A 27,476-nucleotide genomic window follows, 5' to 3' on the forward strand; every position below is an offset into this window, starting at 1 on the left:
AGGAACGGTGTGGTGCCCGCTCCTGGAGCCGGGAAGGGAGCCGCCATTTGACAGCATAGTGGCTGGCCAGAGTGAGAGGCGCGAGTAAGGGCTCGGCCGCCAGCGGGTCCCAGGGGCTGGGGTCGGGGAAAAGAAGTGCGCTCCTCCATTGACTGTGAGCAGCGGGGACATCTCGGAAGGGACGGTAGTTGGAGGTCGCTGGAGCCCTTGCGGTGAACTGCGGAGCCCGGGAGACAGGCGGCTGATCGAAGACTCAGCCCCTGTGAGTGACAGCGCTCCACAGCGCAAGCTACATCCTGGGCGCGGGGCGCCTGGAGGCACGGGAAAAGCTGGGGGACAAGACACGGCGGCGGAGGACAGTGGCAGACGGCGCGAGAGTGACTGGCACTGGACTGGTTGAGGCGCCATTTTGGCTCAGGCGCCATTTTGAGCGCTCAAGTGACGGGAGGCCCTGGCCATTAAGGCTCAGTGCTAGGCCCTCCAACTGCGGACGTCGCCGGCTCAAGTAACAGCGCAACCACTGCACAGCTGGAAGCGGAGGGACCCACTGGAACTGCTGGTGTGGGGACACCTTTGGAGGGACGCTGCTGGTTGCGGCCCTGCGCACACACAAGCAGGGACGGGCACCGGGAGCCCGGAGCCGGCCGTTGCACAGCTTCTGCTTGCCCCATCACAGCTGGCTATCAGTGGAGGCCGCTCGCGGCGTGCATACATTTGTCACCGCACGGCCCTGCCTGCTGAAATGCAGACCGCACATCCGCACGGCCGCCACTATGACAGAATCAGTCTGAGGAATAACAGAGCGAGCTGCTGACCGCATTTGCCTGCCACAACTGATTGGGCGAGACTGACCACCCCTGGAGCCATAATCGGTGACCGCACAGGCAGGGACGCACTGGGGGGAAGATTTGCTGTCTGCACGCACGGACACTGGCCGGAGAGAGCCCATACGGGAGTCTGGGGGCAAGGTTGTAAGGCGGACTGCCCTTGGACGCCTGGGAGGCGGCACCTGAGAGCATATCTTGGCGAGACGGGCGCACTTCCGACCGACCCACGGTGCTGATAGATTGGCTGGTCTGCTTAGCCCGCGACCGGACGAGTTAATGCCCACGGCGCAGCAGCTGGTAATGGGCCGGCTCAGGAACAAAGCGCAGTTGAGGCAGCAGGAGGCGAGCGGACCCAACACATCGCAGGCGCAGAGGCGGATAGACATGGACCCAGCGGCTGCTCTAGCGGCTAAAGTGGACACTGTACTAGCGGCGGTGGAGCATATCGGGTCGACCCTAGAGCAAACCAAGGCGTCTCTAGAGGGGCGGATTGATAAGGTCACATCTGACTTCACATTACTACATGCAGACCACCGCAAGCTGGCGGAGTCTGTCACAGAGCAGTGCCAAGTGGTCCAGGAACTGCAACCGGTTGTGCGTAGCCACGCCTCAGCCCTACAAGACCTGATCGATAGAGTCCACGCGCTAGAAGACCGCGCTGAGGATGCGGAAGGACGCTCTGGACGCAACAATGTCCGAGTAGTAGGCCTGCCGGAGGGGGAAGAAGGGACCAAGCCGGAAAGATATACGGAGACATGGCTAAGGACGATCCTGCCAGATGGAGTACTATCCCCGCCGTTTGTGGTGGAAAAGGCGCACAGGGTGCCAGCGCAAGCCCAGAGACCGGGAATCAGACCCCGACCGTTTCTCTTCAGGCTCCTCAACTACAGAGACCAGGATACGGTGCTCAGGGAAACCCGGAAGATGAGTGACTTGCAGGTGGGCAATGGTCGTGTGATGCTCTTCCCGGATTATACGGCAGCAGTGCAAAAGAGGCGTGCCTCCTATATGGCAGTGAAGAAACAACTGCGAGTTCTAGAACTGCCCTACTCGTTGCTGTTCCCCTCACACCTGCGCGTGGTTTCCAAGGAGGGCACACGTTTCTTCGAGACCCCATCGGAAGCCTGGGATTGGCTGGAAGAGACCAGGCAGTGGAAGGGGCCAGACGAGGAGTGGGCCTGGGGCAGGCGGCGCCCAGTCCGGAGAGGATGCGGCAGGAGGCGCTGGAGGCGGTTGCGACACTGGGAGTGGTGACAGGGCAAGGAGGCCTGGAACACCAACCACAGCACGGCACCAGAACTAGCGGATCGTCATCGCCATCCACTGTAATGTCGGAGGATGCTATATTGCCAGTAGTAACACCCCAGACAGCAGATATCATGTGACTGATGGCGGACCTGAGCTGAACTACTGCATGTCTCGTGTTTTGAGCAAGATCCACTGTATCCTTTGTATGACTGATGTAACACACTGGTAGGCTGCATTGTCTGCAATGGAGTCACACCACAGCGCAAGCATAATTATAAGAAGTTGCTAAGATGGTGCGGGTGCACAGCCACGCCTCCCTCTGGGGTGCGAGTTTGCATACCAAATCAGGGGGGAGACACTCATAGGGGGCCCGCACTGACCCGGTGCGCTCTGCTGTCAGCGACACACCAAACACACCTCAGCAGCGCCAAGGGCCTTCACTGAGGGAGTAACCTGACACCACCACTGACTGCGCATTCCCCCCCACACACACACATTGCGGTCACGTTACCTTAAGCAGTAGCTTAGTTGCCTAGTCTGGACGCATTCCCCATTGGGAGTGCGCCTATAAAGTTAGTTTCGGTTCCCATGTTTCAGATGCGGCGCTTAGTGATCCCCACCCGAGAGCCTGCCCCTCAGTCCTGCATGATGCACTCCCTGACCCCCCAGACCTTTCCACCACAGCATTACTTATGGCATGCACAAATATCATGACCTGGAACATTCGCGGGATGCACACCCCGTCGCGCCGGTACTCTGTTTTCGCATATATGCAGCGCCACCACGTGGGGATTGCGCTCCTTCAAGAGACACACATGTCCCTAGTGGAATTGGAGAGACTTCGCAGGCGCTGGAGGGGGCAACTTCATGGCACGATCTATTCAGCACACGCGCGAGGCACACTGATATAGGTGAGGGCAGGGGTCCCCTTCGCATGCACTGATACGCAGGTAGACCTGGAGGGGCGGTAAACTTTTGTGAGGGGGAGACTTAATGGGCAGGAGATAGTAATGGGTTCTATTTATGCCCCTAATGTGGAGCAGCCTGCCTTCCTGGCGTCCCTAAATCACGTCCTTCAGAAATATGCAGGCCTTCCCTGGCTGATAGGCGGCGACTACAACATGGTGCTAGACATTGAGTTAGATCGCTCTTACCCGCCTTTACGTGCAGTGGCAGCGACCTCGGCAGCGCAGGCCCTCCGAGACTGGTTAACACACTGGGGCATTCATGACCTCTGGCGCGCGCAGCACCCCACAGATAAAACGTATTCATACTATTAGTCGGTGCACGGCCTCCATGTTCGCCTGGACAGAATAGTAGGCTCTCAGTCCCTGCTCCCGCTCCTGACCAAGTCGGAATACCTAGGTAGGACACACTCAGACCACAACCCCCTGTGGTTCCAGTTCAGCTGGGCGGCGGATAGACCCCCGGTGCCCACTTGGCACCTTCAGCCGGCTGCGTTGGAGGACGCCGAATTCCGGTCATCGCTGGGCACTGCCATCCTATCCTACTTTGAGGAGAATGAGGACACAGCAAGCAATCCTATGGTGGAGTGAGACGCCCATAAGGCAACCATCCGGGGGCACTGCATAGGGGCCAAGTGGAACATCCGCGCGCAGATATCAGCGTCCCTGACCCGTGTAGAATCTGAGCTATTGCAGTATGAGCAAGAGGGGGAGGGTGAGGGTAGACATATGCTTAAGCTGGGAGAGCTGAGAGGTGAGCACGCGGTCCATCTCGAGAGACTGCGGTGCCACAACTATGCAGCGCACACAGCCAAGACGCACGCGAAAGCGGATAGAGCTGGCCGCTTACTAGCCTGGCTGATACAGGCCACAGAACGTAATGTCCCGGTTGGTGCCATCCGCTTAGGGGACGGGACTGTGGTGTATACGCAGCGCGAAATTCATCAGGCGTTCACCGAGCATTATCGAGACTTGTATAGAGCTCGAGGCACTGGCCAGGAATACGCAATGACTGACTTTCTGGAATCTGTTGCGTTGCCCTCTGTCGCTGACGCACAGAAGGCAGAGTTGAATGCCCCACTCATGCTAGAAGAGGTGGGCGATGCGATCCAGGCGCTGGCGACCGGGAAAACGCCAGGGCCTGACGGCCTGCCAGCCGAATACTACAAAGCAAATAGGGATGTCCTAGCGCCGCAGCTACTCCAGGTGTATAGGGCATCGGTAGACGAGGGTCGTCTTCCGTCCTCGCTACGAGAGGCGTTCTTGGTGTCTCTACCTAAACCTGGCAGAGACCCAATGTCCCTGACCTCTTATCGCCCATTGGCGATGCTCAATACAGATTATAAGATACTGGTCAAGATGCTCACCGAGCGTCTGGCGCCAATAGTCCCACATCTAGTCCACTCGGACCAGAATGGATTTGTGCCGGTGAGGTCCACATCTCTGAACCTCAGAAGGTATTTCCGAGTAGCGACGGAAGTGGCAGCGGTCTGGCCTAGAGCGGGGTGCATGGTGCTGAATCTAGAAAGGGCTTTTGATAGCCTTGAGTGGGGCTATCTCCTAGCAGTATTGGAGGCGTACTGGCTAGGAGGGGAATTCATGCAGATGGTGAGGCTCCTATATAGGAATCCAGTGATCCGTGTCCGGTTGGGCCCATACGCCTCGGAGGGAGTGGCGGTGGGCAGGGGCACGCGGCAGGGGTCCCCCCTGTCCCCGCTGCTCTTGGCGCTAGCCATTGAGCCCTTGGCGATGGCCATGAGGCAACTCCTGGCTGACGGCCCTCCGCTAGGGGACGGTGTTCATCAAGTGTCCTTATATGCTGACGATCTATTAGTCTTTGTCAGAGATGTGGAAAGCATGCCGGAACAGCTTGCCCCCTTGCTGAGTCGCTTTGCCGATCTCTCGGGGCTCCTAGTTAATGCGGGCAAGTCATGCCTCTATGCCTTTAAAAGCGAGGTTGCAGATCCGGAGTATAGCCTCCAGGGCACGAGAGTGCAGTGGCGAGCGGACACGATTAAATATCTGGGGATCCAGATCTACCGACAGCCAGCAGACCTGATGGGCGGTGGCGGCGCTCAAGGCACAGATGAGTTTCTGGTCTACGCTCCCCCCGACGCCCACAGGTAGAGTGGCCCTGGCCAAAATAGTGGTGCTCCCTCGGCTTCTATACTATTTTGTGAATCTGCCTCTGTTCGTGCCTGCGTCTTTCTTCTCCAAACTCAATGGGACCCTGCGCGACTTTATTTGGGGCACATCCCGGTACCGCCTGGCGCTAGGGAAACTGTTCCTACCCACGGACAAAAGTGGCCTCGCCGGACCCTGCTTCGAGCATTACTATCTGGCAGCGCAACTCCAATGGATTGCCTGCTGGTTAGCAGACAGGGGGAGAGAGGACACCGCCACGAGAGAGCCACCCTACACACTGGAAACGATCACCACGCTGTTTCATCCATTGGCGATCAGGACCAGACCTGCCCCGCTTCTGCTAGGGGTGGCATACAAATGCTACCGCAGAGCACTATACCTCACAAGGAAGGTGCTCCCATACGCGCCCGCGGTGCCACTGGAGGGCTCGCCAGGGGGTGCAGTGTTCTCACGCGCCAAATGCTAGAGCAGTGGCAGAAGGCGGCTGTTCAGACGCTGGGCGATTTATATCAAGACGGAGTCTTGATCCCCTTTGAAACGCTGGCAGCAGAGGTTGGGCTCCCTCCCGGGGGATTCCTCATGCATAGGTCCCTCACGGCCCGGATGGTGATAGGATGGGGTGATATTGCGGAAGGGCCGCCACAGCACTTGACGATGCAATACCTGCATGTCATGGACAGGGGCAGACACCTCATTAAATGGTTTGCCGCGTCCCTGTGGACGCATACGGAGCTGGACCTGGCCCCTCTCTGCGGAAAATGGGAGTGTGATATGGGGCGCCCATTGGCTGACAAAGAATGGGAGAGGATACTTAAAAGCCCGGTGCGCATCCCCAGAAACATGCGCTTTCGCCAGATCCAAGTATATATAGTCCACAGGGCTTATCTCACCCCCACCTCAATCAACAAGTACTTTCATAGGGCGGATGCGTCCTGCCCTCGGTGTGGCGAGCTGGATGCGGACCTCCTTCACCTTCTGTGGCACTGCCTTGGGCTTGGTAGCTACTGGAGGGACATCGGAACTCGGCTCGCGCAATGTACTGGCCGTACAATCCCTTGTAACTGGCCTGAGTTCCTTCTGCACCACTTCAAGCGGTCACCTAAGGACAAGGCGTTGTCCCGCTTTCTAGACCTGGGGATGGTTGTAGCGGTGCGACTCCTCACAAAACGATGGAAGGCAAGTGACTCGCCCAGTGTGCAGGCGTGGACTTTGTCTCTCCTGGCGTGGGCCCGAGCGGAGTGGACCACCATTAGGAGAGAGGAAACAGTGGGGCTCCGCAGAGAACCCATGGAGGAACGTTGGGAGGGCATGATTAACGCACTGCAGGCGGTAGGGACTGGCACAGCTGAGGGGGCGGAGGGGGACAACGGACCGAATAGATGGCAGCGGGGAGGGGTGCGCGGCGAATACTGCCATTAGCATGCAAGATGGGGCCTGTCGCGGGATAGCTGGGAGGATGCAACAGACTTAGTGACGCATGCACATGATGGGGAGACGGGAGAGTCGGTAAGACAGAGTGAGGGGACAAGCACACATTAACCTGTTTTTCTTTTCTCCTCTTCAGAACGGGGAGGGGGAGGCGGGCCTCGGGGACGGGAATGAGGGGACGATTTGCATTGAATCCTAGTGACAATGCCGTATTTTGTTATTGTTTTCTTGCAAAATGTTACGATTGCAACTGAGTTACGCATGCATGACTTGTCTCTCTACGCACAAAAGGAACGCAAAGACTCTCACAAACTGCGGACATGTCTGAGCGCCTGAGACTTAGTCACCCGGCAGATGGGTGGTACTGTATTAGCACCTTAGCAGCACTCAGCACTGTCAGTGCACTGATAACTGGACACTGTTGACAAAGTATCTTGATGTGCATGGTGCATGTAATGAATTGTTGCATATGAAATAGAAATGCCAATAAAAAGAGTTGACAAAAAAAAAAAAAAGCCGGTGCCCATGTAAATTATCAATTAAGGGAGGAGTAGCTGCCTTGAAATACGTCTTCGAACAAAAAGTTGCAAAGGTCGGAGCCCAACACTTACTACAAACATAAGACTTTCATATTAATAGCCAACATTTATCTTGCTTTTGATATCTGTATGCAGGCAAGAGGTGTATAACAAATATACAGCAATGAATAGATGTGGCTGCTTTACATGTTGCATCATCAGTGAATTGCAATTGCTGAAGAGATGCTTCTTATTGTTAGGAAAGGAAAATACAAATTCTTCAGGACCATAGAGGAAAGTAACTCAATTTATGTAGTGTCCTATTAAAAAAAAAACATTACACGGACAGTTTGAATGGATTTTTTTTTATCTTAAGGTAAAGAAAGGATTTAGATAACTTTCAATGGATCCTCCATATAATGCACCCAATTTCCTCCTATGTGTTCATCACAATTTTACAGGAGTGCAATCCAGAAATGGGAGCGGGAACCAAAGTAAAGATCATGGCAGAGAAATCCTAAAGGAGCTAGTCTGTGACTCCCGGGAGGTTACAGAGGCTTGAAGTAGCCTTCAGTGTGGGGAAAGAAAACAACATGTTTGATAGTGGAAGCTAGCACCAGCGCAAGGATAAGGTCTGTCAAGTAAAAGTTACACAGGTACATTAACCTGACAGGAGCCATGAGTAGGGAGTGATCCAGAAAGGTATGCTGGGCAGCAGTAACATGAATTCTAAGAATTCAAGATTCAGTCCAGTTCCCAGCACAATAGAAGTGCTGAAGAGATATACTAATAAATATTCGTAACCTGTGGTAGCTTATTGCAGTTTATATAAGAGTAAGAGACATTTGGATATGGAAAACTTTAAAGCAGTTTCACAGAGAATCTCAGATGACCTAATCTGACCCAATGAACGTGGGCTTTTCTAATTTAAGGATGTTTATATCTTTGTGAAGGGATGTGTCAAACTTCAAGACCTTCAGGGCATTATGCACATTGGTACTTGCAAGCTCTTTATTTTATATGGCACCCCCTCACTTTGGAAAGTTCGGCTTAGATTAAGATCCTGTACATAAACAGAAATTCTTTATCAACACTAAGGATCTCATAAGGGAAAGAACATTTTGTCTAGAGTAAAATAAAACCAATATTTGGTCTTTGAAAATGTTGAAGGCAAAGGGAATATAATGGAAGTTTTGCACCTCCATCACTTGTTGTTGATACATTCAGACAAAATGTTCAGTAATCATCAACCTAGACTATTGGGGATCTTACCTTCACTCAACCCATTAGTCCGTTTGTTGTACAGATCCTCCTCCTCACTGTTGTCTTCCTCATCTTCATCATCCTCTTCCTCATCATCAGAGTCAGGCCGTGTCACATATCGACTGGAAAGAAAAGCAACATATCAGAGTTTAGAACAATAAATTAGTTTTACAAAGACATACATTGGCAAAACATTGTACAATTGAATTCACTTAAAAATAACACTGCCCTGCATAAAAATCTCTCAGGGTCCAAGTTCGCTTGAGGCCTCACTGCGGTGAAGACCTATGGAAGGGGCAGACGTTTAAATGAGGAAGTAGTCTTCCTATCAGAGAGCTCCCACGTAAAAAGAAGCTTAACCACCAAAGTGGCACAACCTACCCTGTTTCCACTTTTTTCAACTGACTGCACTTTAATCTGCTTACCCTGCAACATAAGCTTTTAAAAAAATGCACTTGCTTGAAATCTCACTGCCTTACAGTGACGGCTGGTAGTGGAGGCGGAGCCTGAAAGAAGAAACTAGTCTTCCTACTGGACAGCATCCATGGAAAAGGCAGCTAATGCTCTGGATGGCGCAACGCTTATATTGTGAGCAGTGTGTCAATGCTGTGCTGTCTGGCAGGCAGGCAGGGTGGTGGGCAGACCAGTCTGTCACAGCACAGAAGAACATCAGAACACACTGGTTAGGTATTCGTGCTAGGTCCGCTCACATGTTACCTGACCCAAGCAATATCAAACGTGAAGTACTCCTTAATGAACCCTCCTAACCTCAAGAATTTAACTGCTTTGGTATTTCTGAGAGAGATGGGTATTTTTATCAAATCCATGTGTGTCAATAGCCATTGCCGCACAGAGCAGGGAACCAGATGAGTAAAATCTCTATAAACATGTCAGCCTCCACACTGGCTGGTTATATCAAACTGGCCCCAAAGATAGGTTCATATAAAAAAAATCTTATGAACACAAGTAACATCTCCAGCTGCCGCGGACTAGGAAAGCACATAGTTCTGGAGGGAAGCATAATGCGTTATGAAATCAGAATGCGGATTGTGGAAAGCTAGCTATGACTGGTGATATTGGCACAATAAGAGAGACATTAAGCCCTATGTAAGCAAACAATTACTGCCTCCGGGCTCACCAGAGAGCAGGGCACCAAAGACTGCCGCATGCCAGTGAGGCTCTGCCGGGATAGGTTATAATTAGTCAGTAATACGCCCTTTGAGTGGCCAGATTTTCCCCAAACAAGCTAATCTGGGGTGGTGGGAGTGGTGCAGATTCGCAGGCTGTAGGCCAGCGCATATATCAAGCAGATTGTAGGCGAACAAGACAAGACTTATGCTAACAACAATAACATAGCTAAAACTTCCTATGCTTCTACAGTACTCTATATTAGGCGACAGCCACACACACTGCGGTACAAATACACAGCTACCTTTCCTCCATACAATTGCTGTGATTAGATGATACACAAAGACACTATCTGGATGTACCCTTCACAGTGGATAAGGCAGAATAGGCAATCAGCGGCATTCCGGGAGATAAGGCACTAAGGTTAGATCGCCTGTCGCTCTCGTTCTATAGAGTGTATGCACACATACAGGCAACTCATCTTCCGGTGGTCTATGCCTCAGTTGGCTCCAGCCATAGAAGCCATAATAGTCACCATACTGAAGCAAGATAAGGCCCCTGAGCGATGCAATTCGTACAGATCGCTCTCCAGGATTAATGTGGACAATAAGATACTAGCCAAACTGATTGCTAATAGACTGGCCGCACTGTTGCCAGACATTGTTTGGCCTGCTAAGTCAGAGTTTATACCAGGGCACTCTACCGCCCAAAATTTGCGAATCACATTCACGCTCCTACACACTTTGGACTCTCTGATACAAGCCATAGCAATCTTCCTGAGCTCCACCAAGAAGAATGATTTGGTCAAATGGAAGTAGGTCTTTAAGAAATTAGAGTAGATTGGCTTCGGTGGCACCTTACTAATATGGATCTGCCTCCTCTAGGAGGCGCTTACTGCGTGTATCCGCACAAATAGAGCGGTGACCTCATCGCCACCCATTAGCAGGGGAACTAGGCAGGGCTGTCCCTTATCAGCACTACTGTCTGCAATAGCTTGTAGAGCCTTTGGTGGCCTACCTACGTCAACCTTACGAGCAATGTGCTCTTGACTTTACTACTAGGAGGTTCCTTATATCCATGTATGCCATGACATAACGCTGTATGCCCCTGCGACTAACGTCCAGTCAGTAGTCCAGGAATTCATTTGGTTTGGCTGCCTCACCGGGATGACGATAAACTGGACTAGGTCAGATATGTTTAACCTCACGCAGGTGACCTGCAGTCTCTTGAGTTCCCACTGTGCTGGAAGGAGACTTCAGTCAAATATTTAAACTTCTGGATTAGTAGAGACATAGATGACGTATTGCAAGAGAATTATGGAAAGACATTAACAAGGATGGAAGAGATTTTGATCTGCATCAAATTGCAACTTTCCCTTGTTGAAAGAATCGCAATTGCCCCAATAGTAATTGTGAGAAAGTGCCTCTTTTGCCTGGTTTTGAAGTGGTTTCAAATGTAGTGAACGGGGTCCCATCCAACAACGTCCCCTGTTCCAGAGTTCCTTTCCTACAGCAATCCCTCAATTGGTACTTGTGCCTCCTGTAAGTCCATACTAAATGGTACACTGGGACCAAGGGCCTGGAGGCTGAAGTGTCCCTGGGACCATGCCACTGCCCTTGCAGCCGGCATGCCCCTGTGAGGGAGAAAACGACAAAGTCGACATAGCACTGCCTGACAGCATACGTAAGTCACTCCTCTAGCAGGCCTCGCAGCCCTAAGGCAGGGTGCACTATACTACAGGTGAGGGCATATCCGCATGAACAGATAAGCCCCTACAATATTGGGCACCATTTCCTAATATTTTAAGTGCTAGAAAAGTCATAGGGAGTACATGGGATTGGAAACTCGACAACAAACTCCACAGCACCATGATGGCTTTACTGAATATAGGAGTGTTTGGTACTAAACTACTCCTTTCAATAAGCTCAGGGCGAACCAGAGTAGTACCAGTCTGTCATCCATGTCCACTATGCCTTTTTCTTCGCTGCTCGCAGTCAAGATAAATGGCTTTTTCCCTTATCTGTATGTTTAAGGTCTTTGTGGTTGTTTTTTACGGTTGAATGCGGTAAATAGTTTTGTGTTGGTATGCTGTGAACCACCTCACTAGTCCATACCGCATCCACAGGGTTTTATCAGCAATATCTTCTTGGTCAACAAAGCCGATGGAGGCTAGGGCCCGGTTATCTATCACCGCAAGTTCAACAAGTGGCTGGTCTACCGCCACTTCAAGATGGAAGGGAATCACCTCCTGCAAGATGTTCTTCATCCCTGGGATTGGATGGTGCACCTGGACCTTAAGGATACCAATTTCTCAATCCCAGTTTTTCCTCCTCACCCGCAGTTTCTGCAGTTCCGGTGGCAAGGCCAGACATACGAATTCACCACCCCGCTTTTCGGACTCATCTGCCCTGTGGTGCTTCATGAAGGTTCTCAGGCCGGTCGCGGAGCACCTGCGGGCTCAGGGACTCCGGCTTAGCTATTTCGACGACATCATGGTCATGGCACAATGCCCTCAAAACCAGTCACAGCAGTTATGGACCATGGTGGATCTTCTACAGAGCCTGGGCTTTGTGGTCAATGAACCCAAATCCCTCCTGACTGTCAGAAGGCCATTTTTCTGGGTTTCTTGATATACTCCGTCAAGGTTACTCTCAGCCACCCATCGCAATGGGTGGCAAAGATCTGCCACAAGTTGCCAGACAGCGGGTCTCGCTGCGCCATCTAACCCGCCTGGTGGGCCTCTATCATCTTCAATTCATGCAATTTTTCCCGGTCCTCTCCATTATCGTGTCTTACAACGGCTAAAGGCTGTGCACCTGCACAAGGGCCTTTCCTACTCTTGGGCGGTAGCCCTCTCAAAGGAAGCACGAGCCGAGATCGGTTGGTAGTTGACCAACATGGAGGCCTGGAACGGACGGGTAATCTTAGAGTCTGCTCCAGATATGGTCAGTCAGACGCCACCAGATCAGGTTGGGGCACCAGATGTGGAGAGTATTCCACCGGAGGGTCGTGGTCTCCTCACAAACAACAGATGCATATAAACTATCTAGAGCCGTAGGTGGGCTCCTTCACGGTCAAATGCTGGACCAAAGCCTCATTCCAGGCTTGTGCACTTCTCAAGATGGACAACGTATCGGCAGTTCGATACATCGATCACCTGGGGGGTACTTGGTCGAAGGTCCTCTCTGACCTCGCCATCAATTTCTGGCAATACTGCCTGGATCTTTGGATTTCGGGCACGGCAGAGTACTTGCCAGGCCATGCCAATCAGGTGGCGGATTTCCAGTCCTGCAACTTCGGGAATTCGAGCCCTTCGACACTCCACTCAACTGTGTTTTTCTTCCCTTCAGGAGAGGTGGGGTCATTTTACCGTTGACCTCTTTATGTCCAGGATGGACCATCAGATGCCCAGGTTTTTCAGCTCGAAGCCGGATACCCTTGCGGTAGCCCCAGACGTGTTTCTTCAGGATTGGTCGCTGGAGAGGGGGTATGTGTTTCGCTTGTTCACAATGTTTACAAGAGCCTCGGCACAGGTCAGGCTTCAGAGGGCAGATGTGGTGACGGTCATCCCGGTGTGGAAATTTCAAGTCTGGTTTCCGGTTCTTCTGGAACTTTCCTGGGATTTTCCAATCCTTCTCCCCCTATTTCCAGAGACACTGCTCAATCGGATCATCTACCTCATCCTTTGATCCTGAAGAGGGGGGGGGGGAGGGTTCGCTGTCACTCACGGCATGGAGGATTACAGGGGACAATGGCCGCTTCAAGGCCTTTCAGGCGCAGCGGAGAGATTCTTATCCAGAGCCTGGGCCGATAGCATGGTCACACTATACAAATCCTCATGGAATCGATGGACCGGTTGGTATTTGCATTGGCGCCTCGGTCCTGTGGCAGAGGATGTAATTTATGTTCACAATTCTGTGGCTTCCCTGGCAGAGGAAGGTTTGGCCTACAGGTTGGTCAATTCCTTTTGCTCCGCTATTTTGGCTGGGCATCTTCTGGTGGACGATTCTCCGATCGGGGAGCACCCTTTTGTATCTTAACTGTTGAGGGGTATACGCCTATCTCTTCCTTCAGAGTCTAGGTATTCGGCGCTGTGGGACTTCACCTTGGTTCTAAACCTTTTTTTGACTGGCAACCCAACCGTTTCTTGTCTATAGGCTAAGTTGCTTTGCCTGATTATCTGTCAAAGGGTCTCTAATGTGTGAGCCCTAGATGTAACGGGGTGCACTTTCTCGCCTTCTGGTGTTACTTTTACAGTCCGCAGACTGACAAAATGTGGAACCAAGACCGTTTCCTACCCAGCCCTTCCCGAAACCCCTTAGTTGTGCGTCGTGGAGTGCCTCTAGGTGTATGAGAATATATCAGCAGAGTTTCGTCCTCTAGGGGAGCGGCAACTCCTCATCGCGTTGGGAAAACCTCATAAGGCGGTTTCCTCGCCAACTATCGCCCGATGGGTCAGATGGGTAATGCAGCAAGCTGGTATTAACATACGCATGTTTGAGGGTCATTCAGCATGCAGTGCGATGGCTTCCAAGGCCTTGACCCTAGAGCAGAGGTCTTCAATCTGTGGGGCGCGACCCACAGGGGGGTCGTGGAGTCCTTGGAAGGGGGTCGCAGATTCTATCAGAGAGTTCAGTTCCTGGCGTTGGGCTGATTGAGGGTGCTCACGGCGGAGGCCTAATTCACACCGAGGGGTGAAAAACATCAAAGCCTCATTAACAAGTAAAAGGTCTTTTAAAGACCTGTGAAGTACATGAGAGAGGCACAGAAAAGATGGATGGATGAAAGGGTGGGTGGATGGATGGATGGATGGATGAAAGGGTGGGTGGATGGATGGATGGATGGATGAAAGGGTGGGTGGATGGATGGATGGATGAAAGGGTGGGTGGATGGATGGATGGATGGATGAAAGGGTGGATGGATGGATGGATGAAAGGGTGGGTGAAAGGGTAGATGAAAGGGTAGATGAAAGGGTAGATGAAAGGGTGGGTGAAAGGGTAGATGAAAGGGTAGATGAAAGGGTAGATGAAAGGGTAGATGAAAGGGTAGATGAAAGGGTAGATGAAAGGGTAGATGAAAGGGTAGATGAAAGGGTAGATGAAAGGGTAGATGAAAGGGTAGATGAAAGGGTAGATGAAAGGGTAGATGAAAGGGTAGATGAAAGGGTAGATGAAAGGGTAGATGAAAGGGTAGATGAAAGGGTAGATGAAAGGGTAGATGAAAGGGTAGATGAAAGGGTAGATGAAAGGGTAGATGAAAGGGTAGATGAAAGGGTAGATGAAAGGGTAGATGAAAGGGTAGATGAAAGGGTAGATGAAAGGGTAGATGAAAGGGTAGATGAAAGGGTAGATGAAAGGGTAGATGAAAGGGTAGATGAAAGGGTAGATGAAAGGGTAGATGAAAGGGTAGATGAAAGGGTAGATGAAAGGGTAGATGAAAGGGTAGATGAAAGGGTAGATGGATGTGTGAAAATATGGGTGGATGAATGATGGGTGAATGGATGGATGAACGGTTGGATGGATGAAGGATGGATGTATGGATGGATAAAAGGTTGCATGGATGAATGATGGATGTGTGAAAAGATGGGTGGATAAATGATGGGTGGATGGATGAAAGGATGAAGGATGGATGGATGTGTGAAAAGGTGGGTGGATGAATGATGAGTGGATGGATGGATGAAAGGGTGGATGGATGAAGGATGAATGGGTGGAGGATGGATTGAAGGATGAAAGGGTGATTGGATGGATAAAAGGTTGCATGAATGATGCATGGATGGATGTGTGAAAAGGTGGGGGGGTGAATGATGGTGGATGGATGCATGAAAGGGTGGGTGAATGTATGGATGAAAGGGTGGATGGGTGGAAGGATGCAAGGGTAGATGGATGAAGGATGTATGGATGGATAAAAGGTTGCATGGATGGATAAAAGGTTGCATGGATGAATGATGGATGGATGTGTGAAAAGGTGGGTGGAGGAATGATCGGTGGATGGATGGAAAGGTGGATGGGTAAAGGATGAATGTATGAATGGAAGGATAAAAGGGTGGATGGATGAAGGATGGATTGACGTGTGAAAGTGTGGGTGGATGAATGATGGATGGATGGATGGATGGATGGATGGATGTGATGAGGTCTAACAGGCGCATTTATGGTTGTCAAAAGTTGATGATGAGTACCAGTTTCTAGAAACTTTTGTCGGAAGGGGGTCCTTACGCCTAAAAAGGTTTAACAAGGGGGTCCCGGCATCAAAAAGTTTGAAGATCTCTGCCCTAGAGGCTAGATTGGAGGATTTCAAAATGGTTACTTACCAGTGATGGAGCAAGAATTTGCACGTAAAGCAGCTTGCTTGTATTCAAGAACCTCGAATAACTATAATGAACTAAATCAACATGTTTGTCTCACTAATATCCCATTTATTCTGACATTTGTGGTGTCCCAGTAACGCTTGCCTATGTGTTTACTTATCCTAAAACGCTCGCCACTAAAATGGCCGCTGCTTGGCGGGAATTTCTTCTGCGCATGCGTTGGTCACTCACGTGACGTACTTGCAGTTCTGGTGGGAATCTTTGCGCTTGCGCACTAGCTTCAAAATGGCCGCTTTGTGTTCTCAAATGCTAAAGCTTGCTCTGCCGCTTTCTGCATTGCGGTTCGTTTTGCATTAATATTAATGCTATAGTTAATATAAAGTAAGGGGAGTCATATAGGGATTCCTGGTATACAGTGTATTCATTTATTTTTGTGTTCTAATTTGTTTTCATTTACTTTTCATGTATCGAATCCGTTGGGCCTGGGAGGTGTCTGAAACCCCATCTTAGAAGTCCCTACTGCGCATGTCACCCTGGCAGAGGGAAGAAAACCTTGTACCAGTGGAACTCAGCCAGCTGGCAGCCACAGTCAAGATGCTCATGAGAACTGACCTGCGACCCAGCAGGACGAAGCTGAATTGTACTGCATTTTGTAACAATTGTATATTAAATTGTATTAGCCATTGTATTTTGTAGAATATGTCATGGGAACCCCAAAATTCAAATAGGCGGTCCCAGAAGATGCAAATTGAGGCTTGCAGAAGTTAATCCTGGTTGGTGTGTTGACCTGTCCTACTTGAGGACCAATCAAAATTGGGGATTCTTACACTTGCAACATTTGGAGGGTGGTACACTGACCCGAAAACAGTATAACTAGCCTAGGTATAACTAGAGAAATTGTCCGACTTGTCCGAATAGCTGACCTGTCACTGACCCAACGCACTCAATAGGTGACTGATACAGAGAGCTGCGGAGCACTCTGTCCATAATTTCCATAGACTCAAGCCGGGTTTTGGAAACCTTAAGTGCTGGCTGAGCACTTTGCTGGGAAATTCGATAACCCAATCGGGGTTCTGACTGATAGCTGCAGAGAGGGTGGAGCGCAGGCGTTGCTTCCGAACTGCGGGTGCTGGTCTTATCTTGGTGGTCCTGTCCTGATCCTAATCTGGTTTTCCAGTCCTGTCCTGGGGTGTCCATTCTGCACCTGCTGGCCTACTGCCAACCGTCCTTCCTTGGGGTTTCTCTGTCCTTGACTGACCCGTGGCCAGGGTTGGTCTCCACACCGTTCTAGGTAAATAAAAATCTGAGGGAACCCATTTTGCACTCTACATTTCTTTGCTTTGAATAAATTCGTACTTGCCCTTTATTCCTTTCTCTTACCTTCCCTTTGCTGACAAATGATAAAGTCCTACATTGTAGTTGTTATACTAGCAGGTTCCAATTTTTTCCCCATCCTATAAGTACTCATACAATATAGATGTTCCTTTTCTTTACCCATCCTTTAGTCGATTCAAGTGATTACACCGCCTTACAAGTATGGTTCATTCTTACCTTATCTATAGTTCCTCTTCAAGGGGAAATATTTCACTGTGAAATTCTAGTATGTTCCTTATTTTTCCCGTCCTTTAGACATCATACTGAGTCTAAGCTCTGAAACCTATATTAGTATGTTCCCTGTTCTTACCTTCCCTTTAGACTCATAAATGGTTGGTCTTATCTACTTCCTATATGGATACGTGCTCTTTATAGACAGCTTGCTTACTCTGAACCTTATGCTTTCTGAAACTGACAAAGTTTAGATAAAGATTTTTAAAACTTCCTGAGTCTGTGGTTATATCATGAGTGAAATTTATAAAGTATGATTTTTGTATTTTGGTGTCTGCCTTTCTTTTGCAGCTAGCTCCCTGATCCATTGTGATTATAGGTACCCGTGACAGTGGATTGGTAAGTCGGGTACATTGAAAATAAATAAGAAGGAACAGGGTTACTGGTAGTAGAGTGTAAGGTTACCAGATTATTAAATATGGTGAATTGAATCTATGGGCCCGATGCGCTTGTGGTAAAATTGTGAGTCTGGTGACCTGTGCACTCTATCAGTAATTTTCTGGTAGCAGAGGAAATGGTTAGGGACTAGTTAAAGGTAGGTAAGACTAGTTAGGATAGGTAGATAGGTTATTTGCTGCTAAATTGTGAATTTTTTAATTGCTGCTAGATCGATCGATTGTACAAATTATTGCTTATTGTTTTGAAAATTATGAAATGTTTTAAATTGTTTTTCTTGTGATATATTGATATATATGTTCTAACAAAACTCGTTGGTGATCTGTTATAGGTTTGTCTGGAATCCCCGGGGGCAGAGTAGCGGGTGGTGAGAAGAATCCACGTCGCAGTGAGGTCAGTGGCTCGAGGAAAATTGGTGCAGGTTAGGCAGAACTGGAAGCACTAATTAGGGTTTTCTGAATAAATGTTTGAATAAATGGTAGCAAAGAGTTCGCTGGCAAAACTTCTATTGTGATATAACCTAGTAAGGGTCACACGGAAGTAGTAGCAGGTTCGTCTAAGCTTGATTGATAGCAAAGGAGTTCACTAGTGAAACTTTTGGCTTAGTATATATCCCAAAGTGGATGAGTCGAAGGAGTAGCAGGTTCACTAATGCTTTTATGAAGAGTAGGCAGAAGGGATCTACTCGTATTGGAAAAGTAAATAAAAGAAGTTTACTTGCAGTGAAACAAATCTTTTCTTTCTAGACACTCTAGTACAGTGGCGAATGTGTTTACGTTGTAAATTAAATAGAGCACTTGGTAGAAATTGAAGCGTTTCTTACCTTGTGCAGGAGGGAGTCAGTTGCGGAGCTGCGCTGACGTCACTCAGTGCCGCGCTGGTATTGGTCAAAACAGCGGGGGCGTGTAGCTGAGGCGGAATTGTAATGGAGGGGTGAGCACAGGAGTGTGAGAACTCGTTTACGAGAAACGCCGCGCACTCATTGGTTGAGGTTATTTGAAATCGCGCATTTGATTGGTCGCACGAAAATAAAAGACGCCTTTGTATTGGAAGTGATTTTGTAAACAAGGTAGCTGGCGGAAAATATATGTGGCATACGTATACTCCGGAGACTAGACCTGATCCAAGATATCTAGGGTTTGCTAAAGAAAAGTGGAAAGGTCGTAACTGTAGCATTATGTACGGAAATAAGATGAAAATGACCTTAGTAAAAAAGGTAAAGAATTATTTCAAGAAAGACAAGCCTATCAAAACTAGAGAAGGAGTTGTCATTCCACCACCCAATACTCCCGCATCATTCATGATGTTTGATAAAGGATATCACTCTTGTGTATGGTTGGAAAATTGGGTGGAATACACTAAAAATGACGGAATTTTGGCATTTTAGTTAGATGGTACATTTAATAGCAGGATTCTGTTCAATTTGAGAACCCGAATGAATGATTTACATCCCAGACCTAGATTAACGCAATATGAGGCCTTAGAAGAATGGGAGATAGAGGCCTTTGAGAGAGACAAACCCCGTATGGACAAAGGGTTAACCAAATGGTATCCTAAAGTGAAAAAAGAAACCCGAGAGAAGAGAATGAAAGAGTGGAGACAGAACATGATAGTAGAAGGACTGTACCCTGTAATAACCCTAGAAGCACCCATGGGAGAGAAGAGGACAGAGAAAACAAAGCATTTGATGACCTGTGGGGATTCAGATGATGATTATTTGGAGGAATTATTAATGAAGAATCCACCTCCTTATAATGAAGGTTCAAAAACCCATAAGTGCGAGAGACACCTGTCTAAGACACCCTTATAGTGAAGGATCTTGACCCCTAAGTGAGAGAGACTCTGGTCTACGACCTCTTTATGAGGAAGAGTCCAGACCCTTAAGTACAGGAAATCCATTCCTAAAACCAAATTATGGTGAGGGACCAAGTATGACACATCTGACTGCCCCGAATTATACTCCAACCCTAACTCCGCAAATATTGCATGAAACCTCCATGGAAAGGGCACTACAGGATAGAGCGCGAGAGGCTCTAGCTAAACGGAGAACAGAATTAATTCAGAAAATCTCCCAACTAAATACAAGTCCTGAAGCTTTGACAATCCCAGTAACTATTGGACCAGTTGTTCCTTTGTATGGGGATAAACCGGGAAGTCCAAAGACTCCAATTATTACCCCATCTGTAGTACAGCCGAGAAAAGAGCCATTAATTGTAGATGATAAGGCAAGTGAATGTGAATCTGTGATTTCCTTGATGGATTTGCCAGTAAGGGAGCCAGAGAGGGGTTCACAGAGAAAGAACACTCCTTTCACTTCAAGAGAAGTGCAGATTGAGTCCTGTACGGATACTAGAAGTGCCACGGTAGTGACTCCTGAAGAAATTGAAAGATGGAGTCGAGAATTAGAGAAACAAAATCCTCAGACGAAACCATTGGATATTTACAAATTAAGAATAGAATTGGAAGAACTGATGGCTGGAAATGTGGGGTTAGACAGACTGAATACCTTTACTGAAGAAGAATTTCTGTTTATTTGCAAAAGTATCACCCGTAATACCAGAGTGTTCCATGAGAAATTAATGGACACCGCGGCTAGTATGGGAATAGATATTGGAAAATCTAAAGTATTGCAGAAACCCTACAGAGCAGAGTTCTCCGATAGAGATTTAGAAAACATTAATGTGTCAGGGAAAAAGGTACAGATCAGAGAATTGTTGAACCTGTTACAAAAATGGGGAGAATTAGAAAAATGGAAAGCCAGGTGGGCAAAGAAAAAGGAGGAAATTAGATCAAAACAAATGACTTCTGAGTACGTGTTAAAAGAAGCAGACAAGGCAGAAAAATGTTATCCTATGAGAGAAGTGCCAGGTGGAAAGTATGTCCATGTTCCATGGTCCCGACAGGATATTGTGTCCTTTACCAATGACTTCCCAAAATTACGAGAAAAACCTGTAGATTGGTACCGACAGGTTGAGAGATTTGTGAAGGTCCAGAAGTGTCTCTGGAAAGATTTGGATGGGTTCTTTGACATTGTGATTCCCGTAGATTTGTGGACAGAATGTAAAATTGCTATTGATTGGCCTAGTGAGGAATACCCGAGAGACCCAAACACAGGAGCTCCTTCTGCAGAAGTAATGAAAAAGTACAATCAGGTAATACTACATTTAAAAGGAAAAGTGCCTGCAAAAGAAACTGATTGGACCCAAATAGACAGAACTACCCAGAATAGAGATGAAACTGTGCACTAACGACTGTTACAGGTGTTCAAGACGTACAGTAGTCTAGACAACATTGAAATGAAAGACATGACCCATTTCATTTATAGGTTCGTGCTAGGATTAAGACCTGAGATTTCCCAGTGGATCAAAGACAATAAAATCTGCTGGCAGTCTAAACCAATTGATGAGGTCCTGAAGTATGCTAAGTATTGTGAGGATGAATTGGCAGATAAACGAAAAGAGTTAAAGGAAAAAGTCATGTGGGCTCAGGTAAAATTGGCAGAACATCAAGAACAGCAGCTAAATAAATTGACCAATAATCAGAATCAAGGCCCCGGGGGTGGGGGAAAACCCAGAGTAAAAATGAGCAGAGAAGAGGCCAAAAAGAAATTCCCCTGTCATGGGTGCGGTCAGATAGGTCACTGGAGAGACGAGTGTCCACATGCACAGAATGGTAATGTTCAAATAACTGATTTCAATCCACAGACGCAGAATGAGAAACCACGAAAGACCCAGCAACAGGTAAAGCAGAATCAGTTGCCTCGTGCACCTAGACAAAATTATAGGAACAAAGCACAACAGGATGAAGACACCGAAGTATGGGAAGGAAGGGAAAATAGAAATACAACAATTTCACAATTTTTTGTTGAATGACACGTTTCTCTGTGATGACACCTACTGACGGTGCCTGAGGGGGGGGGAGGACGAGGAGTGCGTGCTTGGCACCTCCTTGCCGGTGGACCAGTCAGGGCCATACATTGAAGGAAAGGTTGAGGGAAATGACGTCACCTTTCTGTTGGACACTGGTGCTACCCGTTCTACTGTGAGAACAGCAGACATTCCAAACCTACCCCTCTCGGGAGAAGCGATCCAAGTAGTGGGCGTTTCTAATCAGCTAATTAGTACCCCAGTTACAAAACCAATGGAGATTAAAATTGGGAATTTTAAAGAAATGCATAGGTTTGTTGTCTGTGATTCCAGTAGTGTAAACTTGTTAGGACGAGATTTGTTGTGTAAAATGAACTGCACTATCTTTTGCACACCAAATCGCATCGAAATTCAGACCCCAGACGAAGATGGAATTTACAAATTAATGTTAGCAAGACCCGACTCAGAAATTAAAAGACTGACAATACAAGACTTACCTGAAGAGCTCCAAGAAACAGTGAAACCAGAAGTATGGGATTTTATTGGAAAAGATGTAGGATTAATGGAAAATGTTGACCCAATCAAAATAGCCATAAAAGAAAATGCAGTATACCCAAATATTAAACAGTACAAAATGAGTGCAGAAGTAAAGGCAGGGGTTGCCATTGAGATAAAAAGATTGTTAAAAGCAAATATCATACAAGAAGTGATGAGCAGCCCATGTAATTCGCCCATAATTGGAATAAAAAAGCCTAGTGGTAAGTACAGGGTAGTACAGGACCTGCGCAAGGTTAACAAAATTGTGGTTCCTTGTTGTCCTGTCGTGCCAAAACCTGCAGTAATTTTGTACCAAATTCCATGGAATGCTGGATGGTTTACCGTCATTGACTTGTCATGCATTCTTTTCAATTCCATTGCATCCAAAAAGCAAATTTCTTTTCTCAATTGAATTCGACAGTCACGTGTATGTCTGGAATCGCGTCCCTCAGGGGTATACAGAAAGCCCCTCAATCTTTAATCAGATTCTGAAAAGGTGTCTTGAGACCCTAATTTTGCCAGGAAAATACGTTTTGCTGCAATACATAGACGACCTATTGGTAGCGTCGAAGAGACTGTGTAACTGACACCATTGCCTTGCTGAATCATTTAGGTGAAGGAGGACATAAAGTATCACCAGAAAAGCTGCAATTCTGTACCACATCAGTAAAATATCTGGGGCACCAGATAGAAAGAGGTATCAGAAAAGTCACCACGGAAAAAATCAGGATAATTCGAAACATGGAATTGCCAAATACCCAGAAGGAAATCAGAATGTTCCTTGGAGTTGTAGGGTACTGTAGGCAGTGGATTGTGGGATTTGAAGTCCTAGCAAAACCATTGATAAAAATGACAAAGAAAGGAGCAAGTGATCCAGTAGAGTGGGATGACGAAAGCATGACAGCTTTTACAAAATTACGAGAATGTCTGTGTACTGCTCCTGCATTAGGAATGCCCGATTACTCAAAAGATTTTGCATTGTTCTGTGACACACGAGATAATTGTGCACTTTCAGTCCTGACCCAAATTCATGGTTTGACTCGACGTCCAGAGGCATATTTTTCTTCCACATTGGACCCAGTAGCAGCTGGATTACCTGGATGTTTGAAAGCTGTAGCTGCAACTTGCATGAGTCTTGAACAGAGTGAGTCCATTGTTATGGGACATCCTGTAACTGTGTATGTTCCACACTCTGTTGTAATTTTACTGACAAGAACAAAGATCCAGTATCTCACACCTAGTCGGCTGACTAAGTATGAGAGAATCCTTGTAGGTGAAGGAAACGTGACCCTTGAACGATGTAACATTCTGAATCCAGCTACCTTACTACCTAGCTCAGTGGTTCCCAAACTTTTGACTCCTGAGGACCCCCATTGAGTCACCACTGGAAGCCGGGGACCCCCAAGCAATTTGTAGGAGTTAAATTTCAAATATTAAAACAGTAATTCGAAAAAAATACACACGTGTGCACACAAAACAAATACTCAAAGTACTTAGGGGCAGATTTACAATAAGTGACGCATCCATGCATATTAGCAGGGATGCGCCACTTATTGTGCGCCATGCCTCCGCCACCATTGATACACCGCATTTACAATGCTGCGCCTCATGGGGCAAAAAAGCACAGATGTATGATGCATCTGTGCCGTAAAGGTGGCGCATTGCTGGATTGCGTCGCAAGCGCGACACAGCTCCAGCAATGCTCTGGGGGGGCGAATCTTGTTAATGCTGCATCAATCCCTACGCCTGCTTTAAGCAGGCGCAGGGTTTTGACGCAGCATGGGCCCCAAAGTGACTGAGTGAAATCTTGTAGATTTCACTCAGCCACTTTTAGGAGGCGTTCCTGCGCCGGAACGCCTCTTTCTGGCACAGGGCTTTACAACGTGGCGCATCTCTCAGATGCGTCACGTTGTAAATACCCTGCACCATGGCGCATCTTTTGCGTCGCCGCTGCATCACGAAAGTGACGCAGCGGTGGCGTAAAAGAGGAGCAAGGGGCTTGTAAATCTGCCCCTAAGGATTTTGGGGCCAGATGTAGAACCATTCCATTTAGCGCCTCGCAATTGGCGACACATTGCGAGTGGCAAATTGCGAGTCGCTAAATGAAATGTACAACAGTGGGTTTAACACTGTTTCGGATTCCCAATGGGGTCGCAAATTGCGAGGTTCATTAATATTAATAAGCCTCTTGCAATTTGCAAGCCTATTGGGAATGCCAGCCCTCCTAGGTATGGTGCCTGCTGGGCTCTGCAGGCCACCATGTCTGGGACTGCTTTTAAATAAAGCAGTTTAAAAAAATGCAGCCCATTTACCATGCATTTAAAAAAAAAAATAAAAAAAAAAAAAATGAAACGTTTTCGTTTCATTTTCTTAGGGCAGGCAGAGGTCCCTGGGACCACTGCCTGCCCTTAAAAAATAATTTTGTATGCATTTGCAAAGGGAATGCCCCTTCCAAGGGATGTCAGAGCACTTTACATCACACACATATAGAGACATTGAAAATACATGTAAAACTGTGTGTATATAAAATGTTTAAAGAGTGCTTGGTCAGGAAAAGCACAAACTCAGGATTCAGAACATAACACAGTGGCTAGCACTGACTAACATTAAAAATGTATTTCCACCCAAATAAATCTTTTTAGCAACATCAGGATAATGAATAACTGGGAAAAACAAGTTACTAACTGGTACCTTGAAGTTTGCAAGCAGCTCTTTGATGACAGTTTATAGGTCCCTCTGCTACATTACGATTGTCACTTTTGAAGTGCACAGTAACAAAAGAATCTCTGTGACAAAAGTAGTAACCACGAACCTATGCACATAAAATGCTGCTTTTTAAAATGCATGTTACACGTTCTTTGCAGTAGGCACATTAACCCTCTGTGCTACATTAGTTTAGTCAAAGCTGCTACAGGACAAAACTCTCCTCACGCTCCAGTAGGTACATTAAACACTGGTTTTATCTTGACACTTTTATTGTTGCTGCGAAGCTGCTAATTATACAAGAAACTTTTCTGTGCTTTTAAAACTGTTGCCTGCGGACCCCCTGGGAATGTGTCACGGACCCCTGGGGGTCCGCGGACCACAGTTTGGGAAACACTGAGTCCTAGCTCATTTGCAGAGGAGGTGAGGGAAGAGTTTGCACATGATTGCATTGATTTGACTGAGTTCAGTACCAAACCACGCCCAGACGGAGAGAGCCCTCTGTGCTGTGAAGATTATGAGCTGTTTGTAGACGGCTCATGCATGAGACATGAGGATGGTTGCCTAAGTGCTGCCGACTCCGTGTGCACTCTAGGGCGTCCAGTGGAAGCATCCTATTTGTATGGAGTCAAGTCTGCACAAATAGCCGAATTAATTGCATTGACAAAAGCATGTAAATTTGGGAGAAATTTGAGAATAACCATATACACTGATAGCCAGTATGGTTATGGGGTTGTGCATGACTTTGGCCAATTATGGCTACAGAGGGAGTTCCTGACTTCTTCAGGCACCCCTATCCGAAATGGAAAATACGTGCAGGATTTACTGGAATCAATCCAGTTACCTAAAGAATTGGCTGTGGTCAAGTGTGCTGCTCACAAATCTGGTGACGACAATGTGACAGCAGGTAATCGATATGCTGACCAGTTAGCCCAACATTGTGCAAAATACAAAATGGCAATCAATATAAAGGTTGGGGGAAACGGAAGCAGCTGCCAACTTTTGATGCTAGAGGGAGTGAATACATGGGAGGATGTGAGAGACTTACAGGAAGCAGCAGAGCCACAGGAGAAACAAAGATGGAGAAGCTTTGGTTGTCGTAGGAGAAGTGCAGATGGTGTCATTGTTTACCTTGATGATATGCCTGTGTTACCAGACTGTATGCTTGCTCCTATGGCTAGGCTGATACACGGAGATGCACATGTAGGCAGAGATGCGATGATTCGCATGTTCCGCCAGACATGGTTCAATTCGAAATTCAGAAGTGTAGCAGAGGCACTCTGCCAGAGGTGTTTGACCTGCCAACAATTTAATCCTGGAAAGTAAACAATAGTTTTGCCAGGGAAAATTGGAAAGGCAGAAGGCCCTTTTATTAGACTACAACTTGACTTCATTCAGTTACCCCCTTGTCGAGGAATGAAATACCTACTTGTTATTGTCTGCCTGTTTTAAAAATGGGTGGAAGCTTTCCCTGCACGTAGAAATGACAGCATCACGGTAGCAAAATTATTACTTAGGGAACTCATACCTCGTTACGGTTTCCCAGTCTTAATTGAATCTGACAGAGGAAGTCATTTCCAGAATGAAATAATAAAACAAATCTGTGAAGCATTCAAAATCACGCAACATCTGCACTGTGCATATCGTCCAGAGGCTTCTGGAGTGGTAGAACAGATAAATGGCACAATCAAGTCAAGATTGGGAGAGATGTGTGAATACACTCAACTGGAATGACCAGATGCTCTGCCTCTTGTGTTGATGGGACTCAGAAGTATTCCAGATCGGAACACGGGCTTGAGTCCCCATGAAATCCTGATGGGAAGAGCAATGCGGCAAGCATGGGTGCCAGGATACAAAATAATAAGTATATCTGATGATTTGGTACTGGAATACTGTAAAGAGCTGGCTGACCAAGTACGTTCTATCTCTCGCCAGGTTGGGGGAGAAGACGTCGCCAGGCCAACGACTCCAGCCCATGGCCTGAATCCAGGTGACTGGGTCGTAATAAAGAAGCACACTCGGAAAAGTTGCCTCGAACCCAGGTGGGGAAAGCCACGACAGGTGATTCTGGTTACCACCACAGCTGTGAAGTGTGCAGGAGTACCTCGCTGGATCCATGCCAGCCACACGAAGAAAGTGACTGAACCTGACGAAACTGAGGCTGAAGGTTGCACAGCTGAAGGATCCCAAGACATCGGTCCTGAAGGAGCTGAAGAACAACCGAGCTACAGTCAAGAAGAGTGGATTCCATTAATCGATCTGACAATCGACCCTATACGAACTAGAAGTCAAGCCCAGTTAGATAGACATTGGGATAGTGAGGACGAGACAGGGGAAGAAGAAGCTACTCAGATCATCGAAATCCACGTTAAATCGGATTCTGAAGAGGACCAGATAGGGAAAGGGTAGGTAATTGACACTCCACCCAGAACACCTGCACCAGAAAAGGGACAGATAGAAATAAGGGCGGAAGTTCATGCAGAAGAAAATCAAGAATTTGAAGAGCTTGAACAGGAACAGCTAGGACTTGACAATTGTGTTCA

At 47.7% G+C, this 27,476-nt stretch overlaps 1 protein-coding gene across 1 annotated transcript in view; it reads right to left on the reverse strand.

The window, feature by feature from the left end:
- Positions 1-27,476, reverse strand: part of USP11 (ubiquitin specific peptidase 11) — a 452,733-nt gene that overhangs the window by 113,819 nt on the left and 311,438 nt on the right. The window contains exon 14 of the mRNA XM_078664784.1: positions 8,404-8,516. Coding sequence (XP_078520910.1) covers positions 8,404-8,516 — 113 coding nt within the window. The remainder of the gene's footprint in view (positions 1-8,403; positions 8,517-27,476) is intronic.

Source organism: Lissotriton helveticus, chromosome 10, assembly GCF_964261635.1.
Source record: "Lissotriton helveticus chromosome 10, aLisHel1.1, whole genome shotgun sequence".
Lineage (NCBI taxonomy): Eukaryota > Metazoa > Chordata > Amphibia > Caudata > Salamandridae > Lissotriton > Lissotriton helveticus.